A 19,934-nucleotide genomic window follows, 5' to 3' on the forward strand; every position below is an offset into this window, starting at 1 on the left:
GAATGCGACCAATTACCGTCCCTGGGGCCTCTCGCTTGGAGATAGCCTGGGAAGGGACAGAGATTATTTCCCAAGGATGCACTGGGGTCCTCAGGACACCTCTGGCGCACCCCCGGATCACCTGCCAGGCTGTAAGGGTGTTGGTGGTGCTCTCTCCTGCCTGGGGAAGCTGGGAGGTATTTGTTCATCCTCTGGGGGGGCCCCCTCCTGAGAAATCATGAACCTACACCAAGGTGAACAATGACTCGCTGTGCTGGAGAAATTCTTGGTGGCGTTGGGGGCAACCCAGCTGATATTCGCCCCCTGGGCGAGGTAGTGACACCTCAGAAGGTCCAAAGAAAAGAAGTGAGAAAGGATGAGACAGAGGGAGAGCCTCTAAGGAAACAAGGGTACCTGGCTCTAAAATTAGAAGGCTGGGCTGGGGAGGGTGGCCTGGAGCATTTAACTTGGGGAACTTTTCAGTCCCACCTGCTGAGAATGATCTCCGGGTACTACTGTAACGGCCACAGGTAGCCCTTGGTTGCAGCGGGGATGGGTAAGTGGCCCTGGAGCTAGATGTAGATTGGAATCTTGGCTCTGCTGTTTACCCGCAGTAGGACCCCAGCAAGTTCCATAACCTCTCCCTGATCATTCTCATCACTTGTAAATGGCCAATAAGTCACAAATTAATAGAGTTGTTAAAGGTATTAAAAGAGTCTTAATCCACGTAGTGAATTTACAACAGCACGTAGTAAATGCTCAATAAATATTAGCCATGATCATGAAGGTTAGATGGCGAGTAGAACTTTCTAAGTGCTAGGTTTGAGAGCCTCAGACTCCGTTGCCAAGGGAGATTAGAGAACCTTTTCAAATATGGGAGCACCAGCCCCGGGGATTGTCCAGAACCGGAGTCCTGGCGCCTGCCTTTCCCCCAGCTCACTCCTCTGACCCGGGGAAGCCCCGCCTGTCACAGAGGCGCCCAGTTCCCCGGAGCCTCCGGCTCCGCCACGTCTCCTGCCCGCCACCCCAGGGCCTCCCTCCCGCCGCTCCACACCTGTCAGCCGCCCTCGCAGCTTCCCTGTGGCCCGAGCCCCGGGCGTCAGCGGCAACCCCTTAGCGACCCGGGTCCTCGCTCCCGGTGCCTTGTGTATCCCCCCCCACTGCTCTCGTAAACAAAACCCCGGCGTTGGAGCAGCCTGGCGGGCGGACGGGCGCAGGAGCCCGCTCGGTGCACTGTTAGCGCGCCCCGGGAGCCCCGGGCGATGGTGGCGGCCGTGGCGGCAGCGGCAGGCGGCTCAGCTTTGTTATGAATAGATGAAAGAGGCCACCTACACAGTAACCCAAATTACGAGACCTCCCTCCTCCCTATCTCACCGAATCAAGAGGGGAGGGGAGATGGGCGTGGAGGGAGGGAGGGAGGACGGGCAGGAGGCGGAGGGCGGAGGAGGAAGAGGATGAGGAAGGGGGCCAGTTGCATCCCACTTTCACAATGGGAAAGTGAAACGCACAAGCGCACCCAACCTCTCTAGCCCTCCCTGCCTGCCTCGCTCTCCTCCGCCCGTCCCCTCCCTTCCCCTCCGCGCCTCCCCGCGAGCGCCAGCGCTGCACAGAGGAACTCTCCGGAGAAGGGCGAGGAGGAAGCGGCGCCAGAGCGCGCAGGGCTTGCCATCGCCGCCGCTGCACAGGCTGCCGGAGCGAGCCCGCCGCGCGCCGCCCTCCCCACTCTCCTTCCCCAGCGAGCTGCGGGGATGGGGCGGCCGCGGGAACCCGAGCGCGCGCAGGAGCCGCCGCCGCCCGCGTCTCCGTGGCTGCGCGCCTGAGCCTTCTGAGCCGCCGCGCGCCCTGCCCGGGGGCGGCCCCCCCAGCCCCATGGAGGTCTCCCGGAGGAAGGCACCGCCGCGCCCCCCGCGCCCCGCCGCGCCACTGCCCCTGCTAGCCTATCTGCTGGCGCTGGCGGTGCCCGGCCGGGGCGCGGACGAGCCCGTGTGGCGGTCAGAACAAGCCATCGGAGCCATCGCGGCGAGCCTGGCGGACGGCGTGTTCGTGGCGAGCGGCAGCTGCCTGGACCAGCTGGACTACAGCCTGGAGCACAGCCTCTCTCGCCTGTACCGGGACCAAGTGGGCAACTGCACGGAGCCCGTCTCGCTGGCGCCCCCCGTGCGGCCCCGGCCGGGGAGCAGCTTCAGCAAGCTGCTGCTGCCCTACCGCGAGGGGGCAGGCAGCCCCGGGGGGCTGCTGCTCACCGGCTGGACCTTCGACCGGGGCGCCTGTGAGGTGCGGCACCTGGGCAACCTGAGCCGCGGCTCCCTGCGCAACGGCACCGAGGTGGTGTCGTGTCACCCGCAGGGCTCGACGGCCGGCGTGGTGTACCGCGTGGGCAACACGAACCGCTGGTACCTGGCCGTGGCTGCCACCTACGTGCTACCCGAGCCCAAGACGGCGAGCCGCTGCAACCCGGCGGCGTCCGACCGCGACACGGCCATCGCGCTCAAGGACACGGAGGTGCGCAGCCTGGCCACGCAGGAGCTGGGCCGCCTCAAGCTGAGGTTGGGCGCGGGCAGCCTGCACTTCGTGGACGCCTTTCTCTGGAACGGCAGCGTCTACTTCCCCTACTACCCCTACAACTACACGAGCGGCGCCGCCACCGGCTGGCCCAGCATGGCGCGCATCGCGCAGAGTGCCGACGTGCAGTTCCAGGGCCAGGCGGCTCTCGACTGCGGCCACGGCCACCCCGACGGCCGCCGCCTGCTCCTCTCCTCCAGCTTGGTGGAGGCCCTGGACGTCTGGGCCGGCGTGTTCAGCGCCGCCACTGGGGAGAGCCAGGAGAGGCGCTCCCCCGCCACCACGGCGCTCTGCCTCTTCAGGATGAGTGAGATACAGGCGCGCGCCGCCGAGAGCTGCAGCGGGGACTTCGAGAGCGATCAAAACTGCGTAAGTCCTGCCCCTGGACGCCGCGGGGGGCCCTCCGGCTGGGGAGCCGCCGCCGAGACAGAGTGGGAGGGAGAGCGGGTTGACATTTACTGGGTCCCGGATTCACACAGCCCGGTGGCCGCCGGATGGCAGTTCTCACACAGTCTCCGAGACCTCGGGCTCCTCAAAGCACAGCTCGAGGTTCCCAAAGGGAGTGTAAAAGGGAGGTGGAGAGGGTAGGAGTTAGGCTCAAAACTCCAGCGCTGCATCCCAGTTCCATTCTTCTCTGTCCCAAGGTGGACGCTTGTTTCAGGCTTAGCTTCCCCAAGTAGTCCCCCCAACCCCGTCCTCTTCGCATCCCCAGGTGTGTGGTCTTAGCAGGCAGGTGGGTTTGACCCTTCTCTTCAGCATAGTTATCAAACACAGTGCCCTCAGCAGAGAAGCCATTGAACCTAAAGGGCTTGCTGCCACACCCCAGCCTTTGTGCTCCCCCCTCCGCCCCCGCCAAGTAACACATGCGATGTCGTCTGAAGAGTTGGTAGCCTGCTCAACATAGGTCAGCGCTAGCCTGGAAAAGAGGCTCGTGCTTGGTGGAACAGAACCCTCGGCGTGACCCAGTGCAAGGGGGCGGAGCTGTGGCTCTGATGAGGGCGAGCTGCGGTCTCCCGGCTGGGGAGAGAGGCAGGGGAGGCGGAGGTGGCTTTGGTGTAAAGCCTCACCATGGGGGGCAGGGCGAGAGAAAGTGTCGGGGTGCTACAGGCAGTTTGTCAGCTCCAGATTGCCGGACTGGACCGCGGGGCTCAGAGGCACCACCCTTGCGTTGTGCAGGAACAAGGCAAACGACACAGGTTTCCCCTGGGCTCCCAGGGCAGCCACAGCTTGACTCTTGAGATTGGCATTTCTTTGACTGGAAAATAAAGCCGCGGTTCAAGAGGGTCCAGTTGATGGGGATTATGGAGCCATTGTGCACTTCTCGGAGGCCGTTTTCCTTCCAAGGCTGCTGGCACATCAACTCCACATATGGCTCCTGAGAGGGGGGCCTGCTAAGAGCCTCCTTTGATAACTGGACAGAAATCAAAGAGCAGAAATTAACGGCTACAGGTGTTGCCATTGTTTTGGTATAAAATGCGTCAGAGAGGAAAGACAGAAGCCTCCACTTGGAAAATGTGTTGTGTTGGTACATTGGTTGTGTAGGCACACAGAGGAGCATTGGCTCAAAGGTATTAATATGTATCTAGAAGGCACTCCCACCGCCACCCACCCCTTTCTCTGCAAAGCACATCTTACCAAACATTAGCCCTATTATTCAGGGAGTCAAAAACTGAGGTCTTTTGCAAAGCCCCTTAGGATGGTCACTTGCTTCTCCCTCCTTGCTTGTCAGTTGACTGCTGGGACACACAACATAATACCTTCATTTAGTTACTGGCATAATTTTTTTTAAAGCATAAATAACAATGCTCCCTGAAAGACTTCATCTTGCTATACACATATAATTTAATATTTCATACCTGTCTTTCTGAGAGCTTTATAATCTAGTAGTTCAAGTTTGGCAAAAATCATTGCCTCCTACTTCTCTGTTGAAAGACTTGAAAATACCCCCAAATATTACTTTCTGTCAAGCTATAGGCATACTTGGTCTCTAGGGTTAATGACAAGACAGCTCGGAGGCCCGCCGCAGGTAATAACAGTGGAAGTCCAAGCTTTGCCATCTGACAGCTGTGTAGATCTTCGGAGCCAAAACATTTCTCTTGACTGCCTCTCTCTACCCATTGGGTCCTGGAGGACTTAGATCCCTTCCAAACCCAGCAGGCATCCTGAATGCACTCCGGATCCATGTTTTGGCTGGATCAGGTGTTCCCACTTGCGCTGGGATGGGGAGGGGAAGGGGAAGTCGAGAGCTGTTTATCATCTTCACGGGAGCCTCTGGGAGAGAGCTGCCCCTTGGAAATCAAGCAAGGGATAAACTCATGCTGCCAAAAAATCTGGAATTAGAAAAATGAATAATTAAAATAGGTCCCTCTACGGCATTTCTTGCTGCTGTTATTTATCGAGAACTCCCACTGTGCTCAGAGCTGAAAGACCAGATCTCTAGCCCCTGAGCTTGTCATCCAAGTTAAATAATATACTCTGGTTCAAACAATAGCATGTCATGGCTGCACAGGTGGGAGCTTGGAGTTTTGCATTTTTTTTTTTTATTTAAGTAAATTCCTTGCTGCTCGTGTGCATTAAAAAGGCTTAATGGAATTGAATTTCAAGAGGAGTTTGAAGGAGAAAGAGGTGGTCGTTTTGATGAAAAGGGTGATAACTTTCTAACCTATTAAATAGGCAGATACGATACTTAATTCAACAAATATTTGTTTGATGCCTGCTAGTGTAAGCAACGCTCTGTGCTGGGCGCCACTGAAAGGACAATAGCAGGTGGCAACCCTGTTTAATGGGGTCATGGGATCAGGGTGCCCCCGGTTGTCACTCAGAACAATGATGTCATTTGGTTGCATTTGTTCTGCATTTTATTTTCAGGTTTTGAATGTGTTTTGGAAGAGGCGTGCTGAATTATAGGTGCCTAAAACAGGAGCTGAACTTGAAACACTCTAGAGGGAGCCTCAATAGATTCCAGCAGCGGTTCCTCCAGAGCAGGCACAGTCATGTCGACAGTAATCCGCAGGCAGGAAGGCACAAGCCGTCTCCCTCTCCTGCTAGATAGACGGCTCGCTCTTATTTTCCATTTTCAATCAGCCATCGGGAGCAAAGTGACGGGATTGTGTTTCTCCTTTCTTGGTTCTCTTCTTATCTCCTGTCGGCTGCTTCTCCTCCCCTTCAGCTTCTCCTGCTAAGGATTAATTTACGAGATGCTTGTGCCATGAGCGGGTCCTCCGCCGTTTGCACACTGGGCCATTACTTTTTCTGCCTTGTCATCAACTTTGAATCCCGTTTCACAACTATTGCAGGTTAGCATCAGCCCACCAATGTGCCAAGGCAGCCGATTTTTGGAGAGCCTGTCTCTAAGAATGCTCGTAAATATTTGAACAGCACTGCCCGGTGTATAATTTCTTCTGAGCCCCTCATCAAGTCAGGTTGATTCTGTGGGGAGCATTCCCATTTACCTGATGAGGAAGCTCAAGATCAGTTAAGCAACTTGCTCGAGGTAATTGTCAGAGCCTCCAGCTTAAACCCAGGTCCTGCCGCGTCTACAGGACTTCTGTATTCTTCCCACCGCTCTGGTGCTTCTCAATCTTTCCCTTGAAAGTCCCCTAATTAAAGCAGCAGCGAGCAACCTCCCCTCGCACGTGGGGCTGAGGCTGGAGGGTGCTCCTCAGAGTGTTTGAAAACTTCATGTGATTTTTTTTTCCCATTCTGTTCCAAAACATATCTGTGAGCTTGGGTTAATATGAAAGTGAATGTTTTAAGTTATGTACAAATTAATTAATTTAACTTCCTCCGTCTCTGAACTCCTGCTACCCCTGGCACACCAATGCGCTCATAGAAAAGTGTTTGTACCTGAGTTTTGAAGTCTGATAGTACCAGATTTGTTTGGCTGCCGTCGCTGGGTCCTGGGGTTGCTTGTGGTTTAAACATGGTGGCCACCCCCTCTGTCGGCACTGACGGTGGCGTGTTTTCCTACAGTGTTGGCCAATGGGACTGACTCTTCTAGTTCATTTTACCCTTTGTGGGGAGACACCTACTTCTTCTATGCTCACAGAATTCCGTGGCCTGACATAATTTAACTGCCATGCAGACAACCACAAAATGCTCACATGCTCTCCAACAGACAGTAACCCAAGACACTTCTAGCCACTGCATGCAGAAGTGATGTCCCAGGACCACTTGGCAATGCAGCCTTGTTGACCTCAAAATCCACAGTCTTCCTGTCATGTTTATTCCTCCTTTAGCTTCTGTTATGATCCTCTCGAGCCATTTTGCAGTCTATAGACTAGACGGTGAGTTTTACTGTCATCTAGTTTGACCACCACACATCTCATATGCAGGGGCGGATTTAAAAAGCCCAGCGCCTACTTAGAAAGACAAAAAAAAAAAAAGGCAATCATAGCTACTATCTGCTGGATAGTTAGCATGGCCAGGCTTTGTGCTAAGTACTTTACATACCTTACTTTTGGCTGATTCTCAGAGTCACCCATGGGGCAAGGACTGTAGTTATTATGATTTTACAGTTGAGGAAATTAAGGCCCAGAGAGCTTTGGTTAAGGTTCCACACCTGGTAAATGGCAGAGGATTTAGACTCTTGGTGGTCTGGCTCTTAAGCACTGCCAAGGACAGCCCAGCACCACAGATTTTGGGTTCTAGTGTCGATCATATCCTGCACGGAATATGCTAGGCCCTTGCAACTGCTCTGATAAGATTATCTGTTTGCGGCCATAAGACTTACAATAGAACTTAGAGAGGATCCTCGACAGTGAATGAGTGTCTGGGTCTTTGACCACTGGAAGTTCAGACTCTGGGAGGGTTGTAGTTCCTCAGCTGTCAACTTCTAGACAGTGTTGGCATTGTTTGTATTCAGGCTTATAAACAACCTCGGAGAGACCTCCGTGGCCTCAAGGACTGCTCCCAGTTTTTGTTCTTGGACACATCCTAGATCATAAACTAAATCCTAAGATCTCAGCCGGTTATGTCTGGGTCACAGGCACCCTCGTCTTTATTAAACAGCCACAGTGAAAATGTAAGCTCCAGAAGGTCAGGAACCTTGTAACATTTTGTTCTTTGTTGAAACCAGAGTTTGTGGAACCAGAGTATAGTACCTGGTATGTAGCTGGGGTTTGAGAAATATTTGTTGATTTAATAAATGAAGGGTCTTGGAGGATCACGTTGGAAATGTTGTCTGTACTTAGCGGCAACACTTTCCTGAGTCTGGCCACTTCAAACTCCCTTTCCATGGTCTTTTTCTTAATGTCTGATGTGTCAGAGCCTCTTTCTTGCCTGGTTCTGGGCTAGCTGACATTTCCATTCCTCTGGCTCTTCCCAAAAATCCCCATTCGTTGGAACAGCCAGGCTCCGGTCTTGCCAATCTGGGAGTTAACGTTGACCATAGCAACGCAGCGTGGTTGGAACTTCTATGGTATAATTTAATAATGTGCACAAGCATGGCTTTCAGTGACGAGAGGAAAGGGCTTTGTGCTGTAGGCAGTGGTTCTCAAAGGGTAGTCTCTGGACCAGCAGCATCGGCATGACCTGGGAACTTGCTAGAAATGCACATTCTTGGGCCCCACATCAGACTTACTAAATCAGAAACTGAATGTGGAGTGGGACTGGCAATCTGTGTCTTAACAAGCCCTCCAGGAGATTCTAATATACACTCAGGTTTTAGAACCACCGCTGGAAGGTAACACAATTTTTCTTGTATTCCACCTGAGGCACCTGGGGTAAGACCGTGTCCCATTTTTTCCATTGCAGTTTTCCTTGAGGCATATAAAGTAACCAACTCCTGCCACTACTCTTATATTCCTTATTCTCTTCCAGTTGGTCAAAGGAAATACCTAGAAAACCATCTAAAGCCTTCCCATTTGTGAGCTTATAGTCTGAGTCTCAAGGACCTCCAGGTCATGGGTTAATGAGCTCCTTCACTCTTGCATACAACAGTCTATTTGCATGTCATTCCAAGATTGGGAGGGATTTCTAGAGTCATCCACTCTGCTGTACATCAGAACCATTTCCAGACACTGAGATTCTCTTCAAGGGTCTGCTCTTTACAACACAGTCCTGATACCAATTTCTATCTTAGGCATGGTTGGTTGCATGAAACAAGATCTACTTAAGCAAGTTCAAAGAAGGGGTGAGGATTTAGTGGAAAGAAACACATGGAAATACGTGGAAATCTAGGAATAGGAGAAGTACTGTGTGGTTGTTATGTGCACAGCCTCTGGAGCCAGGTCAGCTGGGACCAAAGCTGCCACTTAGCAGTTGTGTGACCTTGGGCAAGTTATTCAACCTTTCTATGCCTCAGTTTCTTCATTTATAAATAGTCGTCCTATTTGTCTGGATTGATGAAAATATGTCTAGGATGAACATGACTTGACCCATAGTAAATGCTATGTACGTATTTACTATCGTCGCCATCATAATTATTAATAGTAATACGACGGGGCTCCTTGATATGGAATTGGAAGGAGGTCCTGGACTCAAGGCAACTGGAAGTTGCTCAGCAGCAGGAAATGGTGGATGCTCACTCTGAGGTTTCACTGTCAACACGACTGAGTCCAGCTGCCTCCCCCAGTCCTGCTCCCACATGGCCTGCTCTTCTTCCTTAGACGTCTGCCCCTCAACCTCTCCGCCCAAATGTGCTGCAGCCTGCCTTGATCCCCACTCATCCTCCCAATAGCATTTCACCTTCTGTATCGGCTACCCACTGGCAACAACCTTCTGTATTATTTATTTAAATTACCAGGAAAGAGAGAGAATTGGGTCCAATTCATCTTTTCACACCCAATTAGAGCCCTAGGTCAGGGCAGAGATTTGTGTTCTTGGGGCAGGTACCGACCCCTGGTCCAGTCAGAAGAAGGGGTTCAAGCATGTGCTGGCCCCCAGTAGGTGCTGTGGGCGAGTCCCTTAGACTGGAATGGTGGAAGAGCCACACGGCGACCGCTATGTTGACTACAATAGCATGGTGCCATCTCTGTCACCCTTCAAGCTTCTTGATGACTTCTGCCTTCCCTGAACATGTGGTGGCTCATAGCAGTTGAAGGCTGAGGCCTGCTCTGAGAAATCCCTAAGTCTGCTGGGGGACAATTTGTAGGCATCGTGGGTCTAACCTGTTTGTGGGGAAAGGGGCATGATAGTGTTGTTTATTAAATGTGCTCATAGTTTTTCTCAGTTTTAATTTTCTGTCCTGACGAAACTGCTAATTTTTATACTATCACAAAACTAAATAGAGTCGTGACCTTTGTTTCACAGTTTCCGTAGTTGATGTTCATATCAGTTTGACTGTCTACTCAATAGTTAGACACAGTGTTCTTCTCAGAGCAGTTACAAGAGGACTTTGGCCCCAGCAATCCCTCCGCACCACCCTGGCCGATGCTGTGATGCAGGGGTCAGCAAACCTTCTGCAAAGGTCAGAGCATCAATGGCTCTACTCTGCCACTGGAGTGTGAAAGCAACCACAGACAATAGATGAATAAATAATCGGGGCAGGGTTCCAATAAAACTTTATGGACACTGAAATCTGAATTTCATATCATTTTCACTTGTCATGAAATAGCGTTCTTCTTTGGATTTTTTTCAACCATTTAAAAATGTAAAAACTGTTCTTAGCTCACGGGCTATTCAGAAAACAGGTGGCGGGCCAGATTTGGCCCACAGATTTGGTGGTAGTTTGCCGACCCCTGCTGCTATGGGAAGGAGGAGAGTAAAGCATACCTTGAAAATGCCCTAAGATGATGTCAGAGAGATTTAGCAAAAAGATGCTGGGGAAGCCCCAAGTTGGAGCATCAGACTCAGCCTGGGAGGATCTGGGAGGCTTCCGAGAGGTGATGCTGGAGCTGTGTCTTGAAGCCAACTGGAGAAGGCAAGGAAGGGAGTTCAGGGAGAGGGAACAGCTTGTGCACAAGCGGGAAGTTGAATAAGCTTGTGAACCGCAGGTGGGTCACCCTGGCTGGGGAGTGTCCAGAAATGAGCATGTAAGTCCAGATGGCCAAGGGCTTTTTGAGACAGGCAAAGGTGGCAAGATTTTATCCTGATGGTCAGTCATTTTCAGACTTTCCAAGTCTGGTCTTTAAATAAATCTTAATCAGAAGGTCAACCTGAGAAAAAGGTTAGCAAATCATCGTTGACCTGCTGCTGTGGGTGAGACATTGCCAAGAGCCGGGACACAGGGTGGAGCAGGGGTTGGGAGGGTCCCAGAACCCGGCAGCTTGTCCCACCCCCACCCCTGCCTGTCCCTGAGGCATCTCAAAGGAACTTCTGGGACTGCTGAGCAGTGTGAAAGCCACAGCTATGGCTAATGGAGGACCGCAGCAGGGCCACAAGCAGACGTGATCTGACTGGGTTCCAGAATCACTCAGAAGAACGGATGAGGCCACGTTAGAGGCAAAACCACTGATTAGAAGGACAATCATTGGTTCATGCAAATAATTTCTTGAGTTCTTATTATGTGCCAAGCACTAGGTGAAAATATTTCTATCAGTGATAGAGTAGACAGTAAACATGTAGCAAATAAGTTGTTTTATATTAAAATGATAGCCAGCACTTGTAGAGTGCCTACTGTATACCAAGTGTTGTTCTAAGTACTTTACCAACATTAACTTGTTTAATCCTCACCACAACCTTATGAGATGGGCAATATCGTTGCTTCCATTTTACAGATGAGGGAACTGAGGCACAGACTGAGATTGAGGCTACGAAGGAGCTAAACAGATGTTGGGGGAAGTTCTCTTTAAGCAGATTGAGTCGACAACAGGGAGTTGGGAAGGGATAGTTAGAGACTGCCCATGAAGACCTGGGAAGCAGGTCCTCCTAGCAGACTGGAGACAAGTGCAAAAGCGCAAAAGAGGAAATGACTTGGTCAGTTTGAAGAACAAAAGGTTAGCAGGGTTGAGTATAGGGAGGTGGGAGGGGAGAGTGTCAGGGGAAGAGGCTGCATAAGGAAGGAGCCACCAGATCCTATAGCCCTCACAGGCCATGGAAGGGAGATTATATTTTTTCTCAAAGCATAGAAGAGCCTTTGAAGGGAAGTGAAATGATTGGATTTGAATTCCTAAATGATGGCTGCCCTGTGGGGAATGGATGAGAGATTGGCCCCGATGGATGTAGGGAAGGCTGCAGGAGGCTCTGGAAGTAGTCCAGGCAAGAAATCATGTTGCCTTGGTCTAGAGCGGCAGTGACGAATGTGGAGAGAAACAGGTGGGTGGTGTGGATTTCCATAATCCCACTGAGGGATGTTGAAGACCTGAGCTGAGGTGGTGGCAGTGAGGGTGGAGAGGGGGGACAAAATGAAGTAGCTTTTTAAGACGTAGAATTGAGAGGGGTTGGTGACCAATTAGAAGATGCGTTTAATTTTTGTTGAGTTTTCGATGCCTTTGGGACACCCAGGAAGAGCCACTAAGCAAGCAGTTGGCAGTGAAGTTAGGCATTGGCGGTCCACTCCGTAAACATTTATGGAGCACCTACCATGTGCCAGTCTCTATGTTGGGCCCAACGCAGGTCTGTCTTATCTTTGTTTCCCAGGCATCCATAAGGCCGTCTAACACCTATTGGGCCCTCAATAAATGTTTGTTGAACTGGAAAGGAGGTGCCGTCCATCTGGCCGGGAAGACGGTAACTGTAGTACAGTGAGCTAAGAGCTTCCAAGAGGAGGCACTGGGCCTGTGTTTACAGGAAGAATAAAAGCCAGGCAGCCCAGAGGGAAGGGCATGTCCCGGTGAGGGAATGATGCCAGATTCCTCCTTGTTCCCCCATCGCCCCTCAACCTGGTCTTGGAAGAGTCGGCTTGAGAAGCATATTCTCGAACACACCAGCTGTTCCTAATTACTGCTCATTGACATCCTCCTGGGGCTCCTTTTCCATCAGTGACCGATTTTAAAAATTGCATTCCAAGTGCTGACCCTTGCTTCTTTGAGGCGACAGGAGGGGTGGGGACCCAAGAGCAGCCGGTAGTTGTAGGTGTCACCGAGTATCAGCCTCCTGTGCATAGCAGCGTCTCTGTGCCCTCTAACCCAGGGCTTCCTCGCCCCTGGGAGCCCTTGTGCTGTGGACCTGTGTGAAGCCTGTAGAGCCCTTCCCAGAATAGTGGTTTTAAATGCGTAAAATAAAAACAGAGAATTGCAAAATGAACCAATTATACTGATATACAGATATATCAAAATGTTTTTTTCGATTTGGGATATAGTAATACATCTTAACACATTAAATAGCAAGATCTAGCAGTAGTAGCTACCATAATTTGAAAGTACAGATGAGCATAAATGATATTTTGAGATATCTTCAACAAGTGTAAAATGATATGAAAATATCTGATTTCTTTTGGTGACAAAGTCACAGGCTCAGTTAATACAACTGCGGCCTGCATTCATGATTAAAGGAAATGCTAAGTTTCGGTTAGAGTTTGCTGAAATATTTTTTTTCTCGTCTGATTTCATGGATTCCCTGAATTCTAGCTATGGTGTCAGTGGAACCCGGTCTCCAGCTATTCATTTCAGTTAGCAAGTGTTTCTGAAACCAACGACATTAAGTGTAAAGTGTTTCAGTTTTTTTCAAAACTTATTTGATTGGCTTATTTTGACAATAAGGGATTTATTCCCACCTGTATTTTATAGATCAAGCCTTGGCCAAGAGCAAGTGCTCCATAAATGATGACTGGATGGGTGATGAGTGGATGGAGAGGCCTCAGAAAGGTTCAATGACTGCCTAGAGACCCACAGCTCATAAGTAATAGAGGTTGAACTTGAATCCACATGATTTTTTACTCGAAATCTCTTGTTCTTTCTTCCCCTCCATGCTACCACTATGCTATTTTTATGTTTAGGAGTTAACCCAATGTGAGGCCGGTTCAGACATTATGCTATCCTAATCACGGGAAAGAACAGTCCTATTATTCTTTGCTTTGATTGGAGAAAACCTAAGGTACTTTATTTAATTCTTAGAGCCACATTGTAAGTACGCTGAATCTGCAGACTATCTATGGGCTGAGATAGAAACTGTCTCTTACAAGCTATCAATGAACTATAGATATGAAGTTTAGAGAAGGCCAAGATACATGGTAGTAGGAGGTGTGGAGTACTTTAGGATTGCTCCCCAGGGCAGAACCAAGGCCCAGTGTTTAGAAGGGATGGATTCTGGCTCACTTGAAGAACTCTGGAATGGTTAGGCCTGCTTAGCAATGTACCAGGGTTGCCTGATGAGATATTGACTGAAACCATTCAAACATTGATCCAGGTACTTATTCATTCATTCAATAAATGTTTATTGACAACCTACAACATGCCAGATGCTGAGGTGTATGCTGCATTCAAAGTGTAGAATAAGATAAACTATTGTACAGCTTAGAGTCTACTGAGAGATGGACTATAAATAAAATTTAAAAAACAAAATTTAAAAAACAATAATAAGTATTTTGAAGAAAACAAATGGACTGCTATGATTCAGAATAACCACTGGGATAGGGATGGGAAGATCTATAGTCATATGTCCATGAGAAGGTGACATTGAAACCTAAAGGATTAGAAAGACCCAGCCTACAAGGGAATGAAGAGGGGAGAGATAGAAGAGGTAGCATGTGCAAAGGCCCTGAGGCAGAAATATGGTAACATGTTAAAGAGTCTGAAAGACAGCCGCTATGGGAATAGAAGCAGAGTGAAAGAGAAGAGTGGTAAGGAATGAGTTTGAAGAAGTAGGCAGCGACTAACTCAGGTAGGATCTGGGAGGCATTTGGATTTCTAAGTGTGATGGGAAGCTGGTAAAGAATTTTAGGTGAGGGAGTAACATGACCTGTTTTATATTTTAACAGATCACTCTGGCTATTGGATGGAGAAAGACTGTAGGTTGCAAGGGCAAGACCAGGAGGCTCTTGCAGTAGATCAGAGGCGAGATGATGGGGACTTAGGCTGGGTGGAGGTCATGGAGATGGAGAAGATAGACTTGAGATTGTTGAGAAATTCAGCTGAGAGTTTTCAAAGATGTGGGGAGTGATGAAAAGAGAAGAGTTGAGGGTGATTGGTGTCTTCTACTGTGATGGGGAAGACAAGGAAGGAAGAGGGTTGGAGGGAAGAAATGTCTGGATAACCGTTTTCTAGCAACTCTGAAACCTTGCGACAGATTCCTCTGGTTCTTAAGGGATATGATGCCATTTACTTAGAGAGTATTTAGAAATGTGGGGGGAGGAGCTTTTGCAGTAGTCAGAATGATGGGGGGCAGTACTACTGGCATTTTATGGACAGGGGTCTGGAATGCTAAATGTCCTACATTATGCAGGACAGCTCCCATAATGAAGGAATAGCCCATCTAGAATGCCAGCAGCTTCCTCGTGGAAAAACATTGGTGGACTGAGTCCTTTTCAACATTGAGATTCTAGGAAAATGCATTTTTCACACTATCAGCCACTCATACCTTTTTGTGAATTATTTGAGTCAGGTTCTTTTGGTAAGTAGTTGACTGACATTAGCCGTGGAGAGCAGATGGAGATTTAGATGGGGGATGGGGCGTAAAGCAGGAGGAGGGAAGAATAAGTCTTGGAGAGTGGGACTTTGGTGGTAGGTGGGCTGTGAGGCTGAAGGGCACTGGGGCCCTTGGAGGAAGGAGAGAAGGTGGAAGATTAAGTGGGAGGATGTGAAATACCAACTTCGCCACGTTGCCTGTTTCCTGTGGTGCCGCTGCACGGTGCCTGGGCTTGCCTGGTGCAGAGGCTGTGTCCCTAGGCTTCCCTTCTCCATTCCTCCTGCATGCTTTGTACTTTTCCTCTTGATCATTTGAGTCTCCAATGTAAATTTGTCCTTCAGATGATCAGAGAGATGCCATAAACTTAGAACCCAATCAATGCTGTATACTCTGGAAGAATAAAGAAAAGTGGCAGGAGCCTTAATGGCTAATGAAATCACTCCCTCACCTGGGTGAATAATTGTTTTTTCCATATGTCTAGCTTGATAAAGATAGTTTTCTAATTATTTTCACACACGTAGTTTCATTTGGGCCTCACAACAATGTTAATAGGCAGGGCATATGTCTGATTGTGTCCATTTTACAGATTGGGTCATTGAGGTTCAGGGACTTGACTTACCCCAGTCAAGCAGCCTATAAGGGGCAGAGCAGGAGGCCAGAACTTGGGCGTCGGGCTCCTACTGAGGTTTCCTCACTGCAAGGGGGCCCCTGCTTAAGTAACAGGAAATGATGAAGAAACTGCTTCAAAGTGAGTATATGCCAAAGGGGAGCAGAATACAAAATTAACTGCCCAAGGGGCATGTTATCAACGTGTGAGAATTCACTGGCACCCGCTGATATTTGCCCTGGCCCCATAAGGATAAAACAAAATGGGGGGTAAAAGACTCGACTCTTGTTGGGTCCTCAACGCTTGAGGCCCCACTTGGGTATACGCTTCCTTCAGCTGTTCCCGTCATAGCTGCAGTGTGGCTGCAAACACCCCGCATGAGCCTTGATGAGTCAGGCCGTCTTTCACAGGGTAGGGGCAGGGCCATGGTGTTACTCAACTCCAGAGAGAGCCACTCACACTAGAATACATGACTGGCGCCCCCTGGAGTTGTGCAGTGCACACTGGGGGTGTTTATGGACAATGAAAGCTAGTGTGAAGTAGCTGCAAGGAGGGCAGGCTGTTTCCCTTGTGATGGGCCGACTGCTCCCTGTATACTCACAGGCTCACACATACGTGCACGTGCATGCACACACACCAGCACTCAGCCTTCTCAGTACCCTTGATTCCACTCTGGTATGTCGAGCCCAAGGCTGTCTCTTTTTCGGCACAGACATTGTTTGAGACAAGGTAGCTTTTTCCTCAAAGTGAAAAAAGTTTCCCACCTAAAGCGGGCTGATGTGTAGGCGGGACGTTATGGTGAGACATGGCAGACGGGAGAAGCAGAATGACAACTCTGAGGGAACCGAGCGGGCCCAAAGGCGAGACAAGGTTTGGAGCTAAATCAAGATTGGATTTTGTCATGAAAGGCAGAACTGGCAAAAGCATCATTACAAGGCATTAACCTTGTTACACACAGACGAACAAGCAGAGGCTGGGATTCAGAAATAAATTACACATAATAAACAGGACAGAATAGGCTGAGAGCAACATTAGCGATTATGCCCTAAGGGGACAGAAGGGCAAGATAGAAAATAGGGCAAAAAAAAGAGTAAGAATAATTTCTGGACACAGGGGGCCGACTGCACTATTTCTCCCCTTTTTCTGCTTGGCTCCCGAGGTATTAACTTCACTCTTGTGAGGAGGTTTCTCTGGAGCCCGTCTCTCTTTTGTTTTCATTTAGCATAAGAAAGCCTTTCAGAGGGCTCCTTTTTCCATTCACAGGGACCTGTCCATTTCTGTGTGTTTCCAGCACAAAAGAATCCATTTCCATTCAGCCTTTACAGCTGATGTGAGGTCCAGGCCCGCTCTTTCCTATTTTCTTCCAAGCTCACTGTTGTAATTGGCTACACAATCCTGACTGTGCCCAGGGTCCTCCAGGGTGAGAGGAACAAGCACTTCTCCAGTTCCTGGTCCCTCGTTGCTGAGGCCGAGCTAGAGCCTACTGCCAGGTCCAACAAGCCATGACTCTCCTTTCTTACATAGTGACTTGCTTTTGGTTGCAGGTAACAGAAAACCCTATCAAGAGTAGCTTAAACCATGAAATCTGTTGTTAAGTTAATAAAAAGTTTAATTGGAAGTCTGTGCTCTGTCACATCCTCAAGAACCTAGGGTCTTGCATTGTTCCCCTGCACCAAACTTAGCGTATTGATTTTCATCCTCCATCTTGAATCTCACAGAAGCAAAATGACTGCCTCCACTCTGTGGTCGATGGCCTCGAATAACTGATTTCAAAAGGAGGAAGTTGGGGAGGAGGACAAACGGCCTCACCTCCAGAGTTCCCTCTTATCAAGGAGGAAACTTATTCCCAGAAGCCCTTCAAGTGGACTTCTTTTATCTGACCGGCCGGGACTGGGCCACATGGCCACCCCTAGCTCTAAGGGGTAGGAAAGCAAGAATCTGCTAATAGGGAGTGGAATTACCGTTTGGTTTGGACTAATCATGGTTTGCCCAGGCTTGGGTTTACTGCTGCTTGAACAAAATTACGGTTCTTTTGGCAAAGAAGAAGGTGGGAATAACTGCCATGGGTGTGGCAGCAACTGTTTGTGTTTTTAAGTAAGGTAAGGATAACAAACATGGATTGTATGTTACTATGGACCAGACACTGTTCTAAGCTTTACCGAGGTTTGCTACTAACTCATTGTGTCCTCGTGATAAGCCCGTGGCATAAATGCTGTTATCAGCACTTCCCTTGTAAAGAGGAAGCAACTGAGTCACAGAAAGGTTAAATACTGTGCCCAAAATTGCTTCGCTGGAAAGTGATAGAGTAAGGATTCAAACGCAAGAAGTCTGACTCACTACCCTCCCCTGCCCTGTTACATAAGATGATAAAATACTCCAAGTGGTGCACCGTAAGTCCGTGTTACTGATAATACTACCAGCTAACACTTATCAACATGTTGTTTTTAGTACTATCATTATTATCCCTTCTTCTTAACCACCTGACCTCATTAGCCTTATTCACAGCCGAGAAAGCCAGCCCCCAACAGGGTTAAATAAATTACCCAGGTCACCCAGTGAGTGAGAACCAAGCTCCAGTGCCAGCTTAAACTCTCTGACCCCTAGTCCGGGGCGGTTTGTTCTGTGCCACCAGCTCTCAAGTTTGGGAACATTGATTTAATGGCTGTACTACTTTACTTACGTTATTGATTCAGGACTTCATTTGGAAAACTACAATTATTGAGGATCAGTCAGAAGTCAGGGAAGGACACTAGAAAGGATGAGACAGAAATTTGGAAGCAATTTTCTCCTTGTTCCCTTTCAGCTTTTGAGCCGCCTCTGTTTTTTCGGAGCCAATCTTTCATGAACAGAATTATCTCATCGCACCTCAGCAAAGGCCACCCATGATGTCATGGTTCTTGGCTAATCAGAATAGCTACAGTTATTGAGCACCCATTATATACCAGCTGTGGGAGGGCACTGTCCCATTTGGTCTTTGTGGATGGATAATGAACAGTCTACAGTCAATACTCTTTCTGTGTCATGAATTGAGGAGAATGGACATCTCCAGCCAAAGATAGTGGTATTAGAACATTCTAGATGCCCAGACAGAGATGATGCTCAATTCTCTCAGTTAACCTCTTTGCGATGCTTGAATATTCAATGAAAGTATTGCTTGGCCGATCTTAAGTTTGAACAATTCTGGTTTTATTTTAAAGCAAGATGTGTGGTGTGGTTTTATTTTTTTTTAATCTAAAGGTCATCAGATTTTTCTTTTTCTGCTCATAGTCACAAGGCATGCTTATCTAAACAGTGATCTATTGTTCTCCTCCTGAGACCCACAGAGATTTTTCTCTTTTAACTTCAGTTTTAACAGGACAGTTCCTCATCTTTCTTGACTGCATGAAAAGTATCTTTTAAGAGGAAAAAAAAAAACCTCTAATGGGCTTTCCAAAAATCTTCTCCAACTGAGTTCACTATGGAATATTTTATGCAAATAAGTCACTTTCTCTTAGGTTATGACATCTTTTCCTTGAAAAGTGATCACGGCATTGGAGAAATTCTTGCCAGCTTATCTTTTCCTCGCAGCGCAACTTCCACAAAGAAATATAGATGGCACTTTTAAAGGCTTCGGAAATCAATTTAGTCCATGAATCCATTTAGTTTAGATGTTAATGAAACTTGGTGGGTTTAAAAATAATGAATATTTAATAAGACATAAATTGAAAGACATAAACACTGTCGGCAATAATATAATGAAGTTAATAAGTCTTAGTCTTCCTCTGCCCACCTCCTGCTCCTAAAGCGGGGTGATTTTAGGAGTTGCGAGATGCTTACTAAGTTTGCCAGCTCTCCTATTGGCTGAAACTGAAATGTGCCTTTGAAAACCTTAGTACAGTTGGGAACTGAGCTCTGGCAGATAAAGTATGCTATCACACTGAGTTCAGTAGCTACAGACGGTAACGACTCTTTCTAGCTCCATATCTTCCAGAGATTTGTGTAACAAACTCAGTTTCCTGTCGTTGAAGGCAGGAAACAGCAGGAAGCACTTCATGCCTTTAAACAAGAAAGAAAAAGACATTTTGGTCGACACTCTCCCTGCTCTGGATTTCAAGAGGGGCTTTATTTAATGATCAGGAGCGAGCATGTGATGATACGCGCTCCAAGGCTCAGAGTATTTAAATGCCTTCGGGGTGGGAATTATGCTTTTTGTTTCCTCTTCAAGAGCATCAGCACCGGGTCCAGCCCTTGTGCTTGGTTCCTCTTTAGCTCTGTGGCTCTGTCTTACCCACCATCCACGACTGTATCTTTCCCTCTTTACCCTCAGAATTAATTACCCTGTCTTTGGGCTTCACAGTGCGTC

At 48.6% G+C, this 19,934-nt stretch overlaps 1 protein-coding gene across 3 annotated transcripts in view; it reads left to right on the forward strand.

Annotated features, from left to right (window-relative positions):
- The first annotated feature begins 1,412 nt into the window (after positions 1–1,412).
- The window catches only part of PLXNC1 (plexin C1), a 141,605-nt gene continuing 123,083 nt past the window's right edge, over positions 1,413–19,934 (forward strand). For 2 of the 3 annotated variants that reach the window (XM_014841241.3, XM_044744568.2), the window contains exon 1: positions 1,413–2,910. In XM_014841241.3, the coding sequence (XP_014696727.1) occupies positions 1,849–2,910 (1,062 nt within the window). In that variant the 5' untranslated portion in view covers positions 1,413–1,848. The remainder of the gene's footprint in view (positions 2,911–19,934) is intronic. The other variant, XM_070507058.1, reaches the window with a different exon arrangement.

Source organism: Equus asinus, chromosome 4, assembly GCF_041296235.1.
Source record: "Equus asinus isolate D_3611 breed Donkey chromosome 4, EquAss-T2T_v2, whole genome shotgun sequence".
NCBI classification, from domain to species: domain Eukaryota; kingdom Metazoa; phylum Chordata; class Mammalia; order Perissodactyla; family Equidae; genus Equus; species Equus asinus.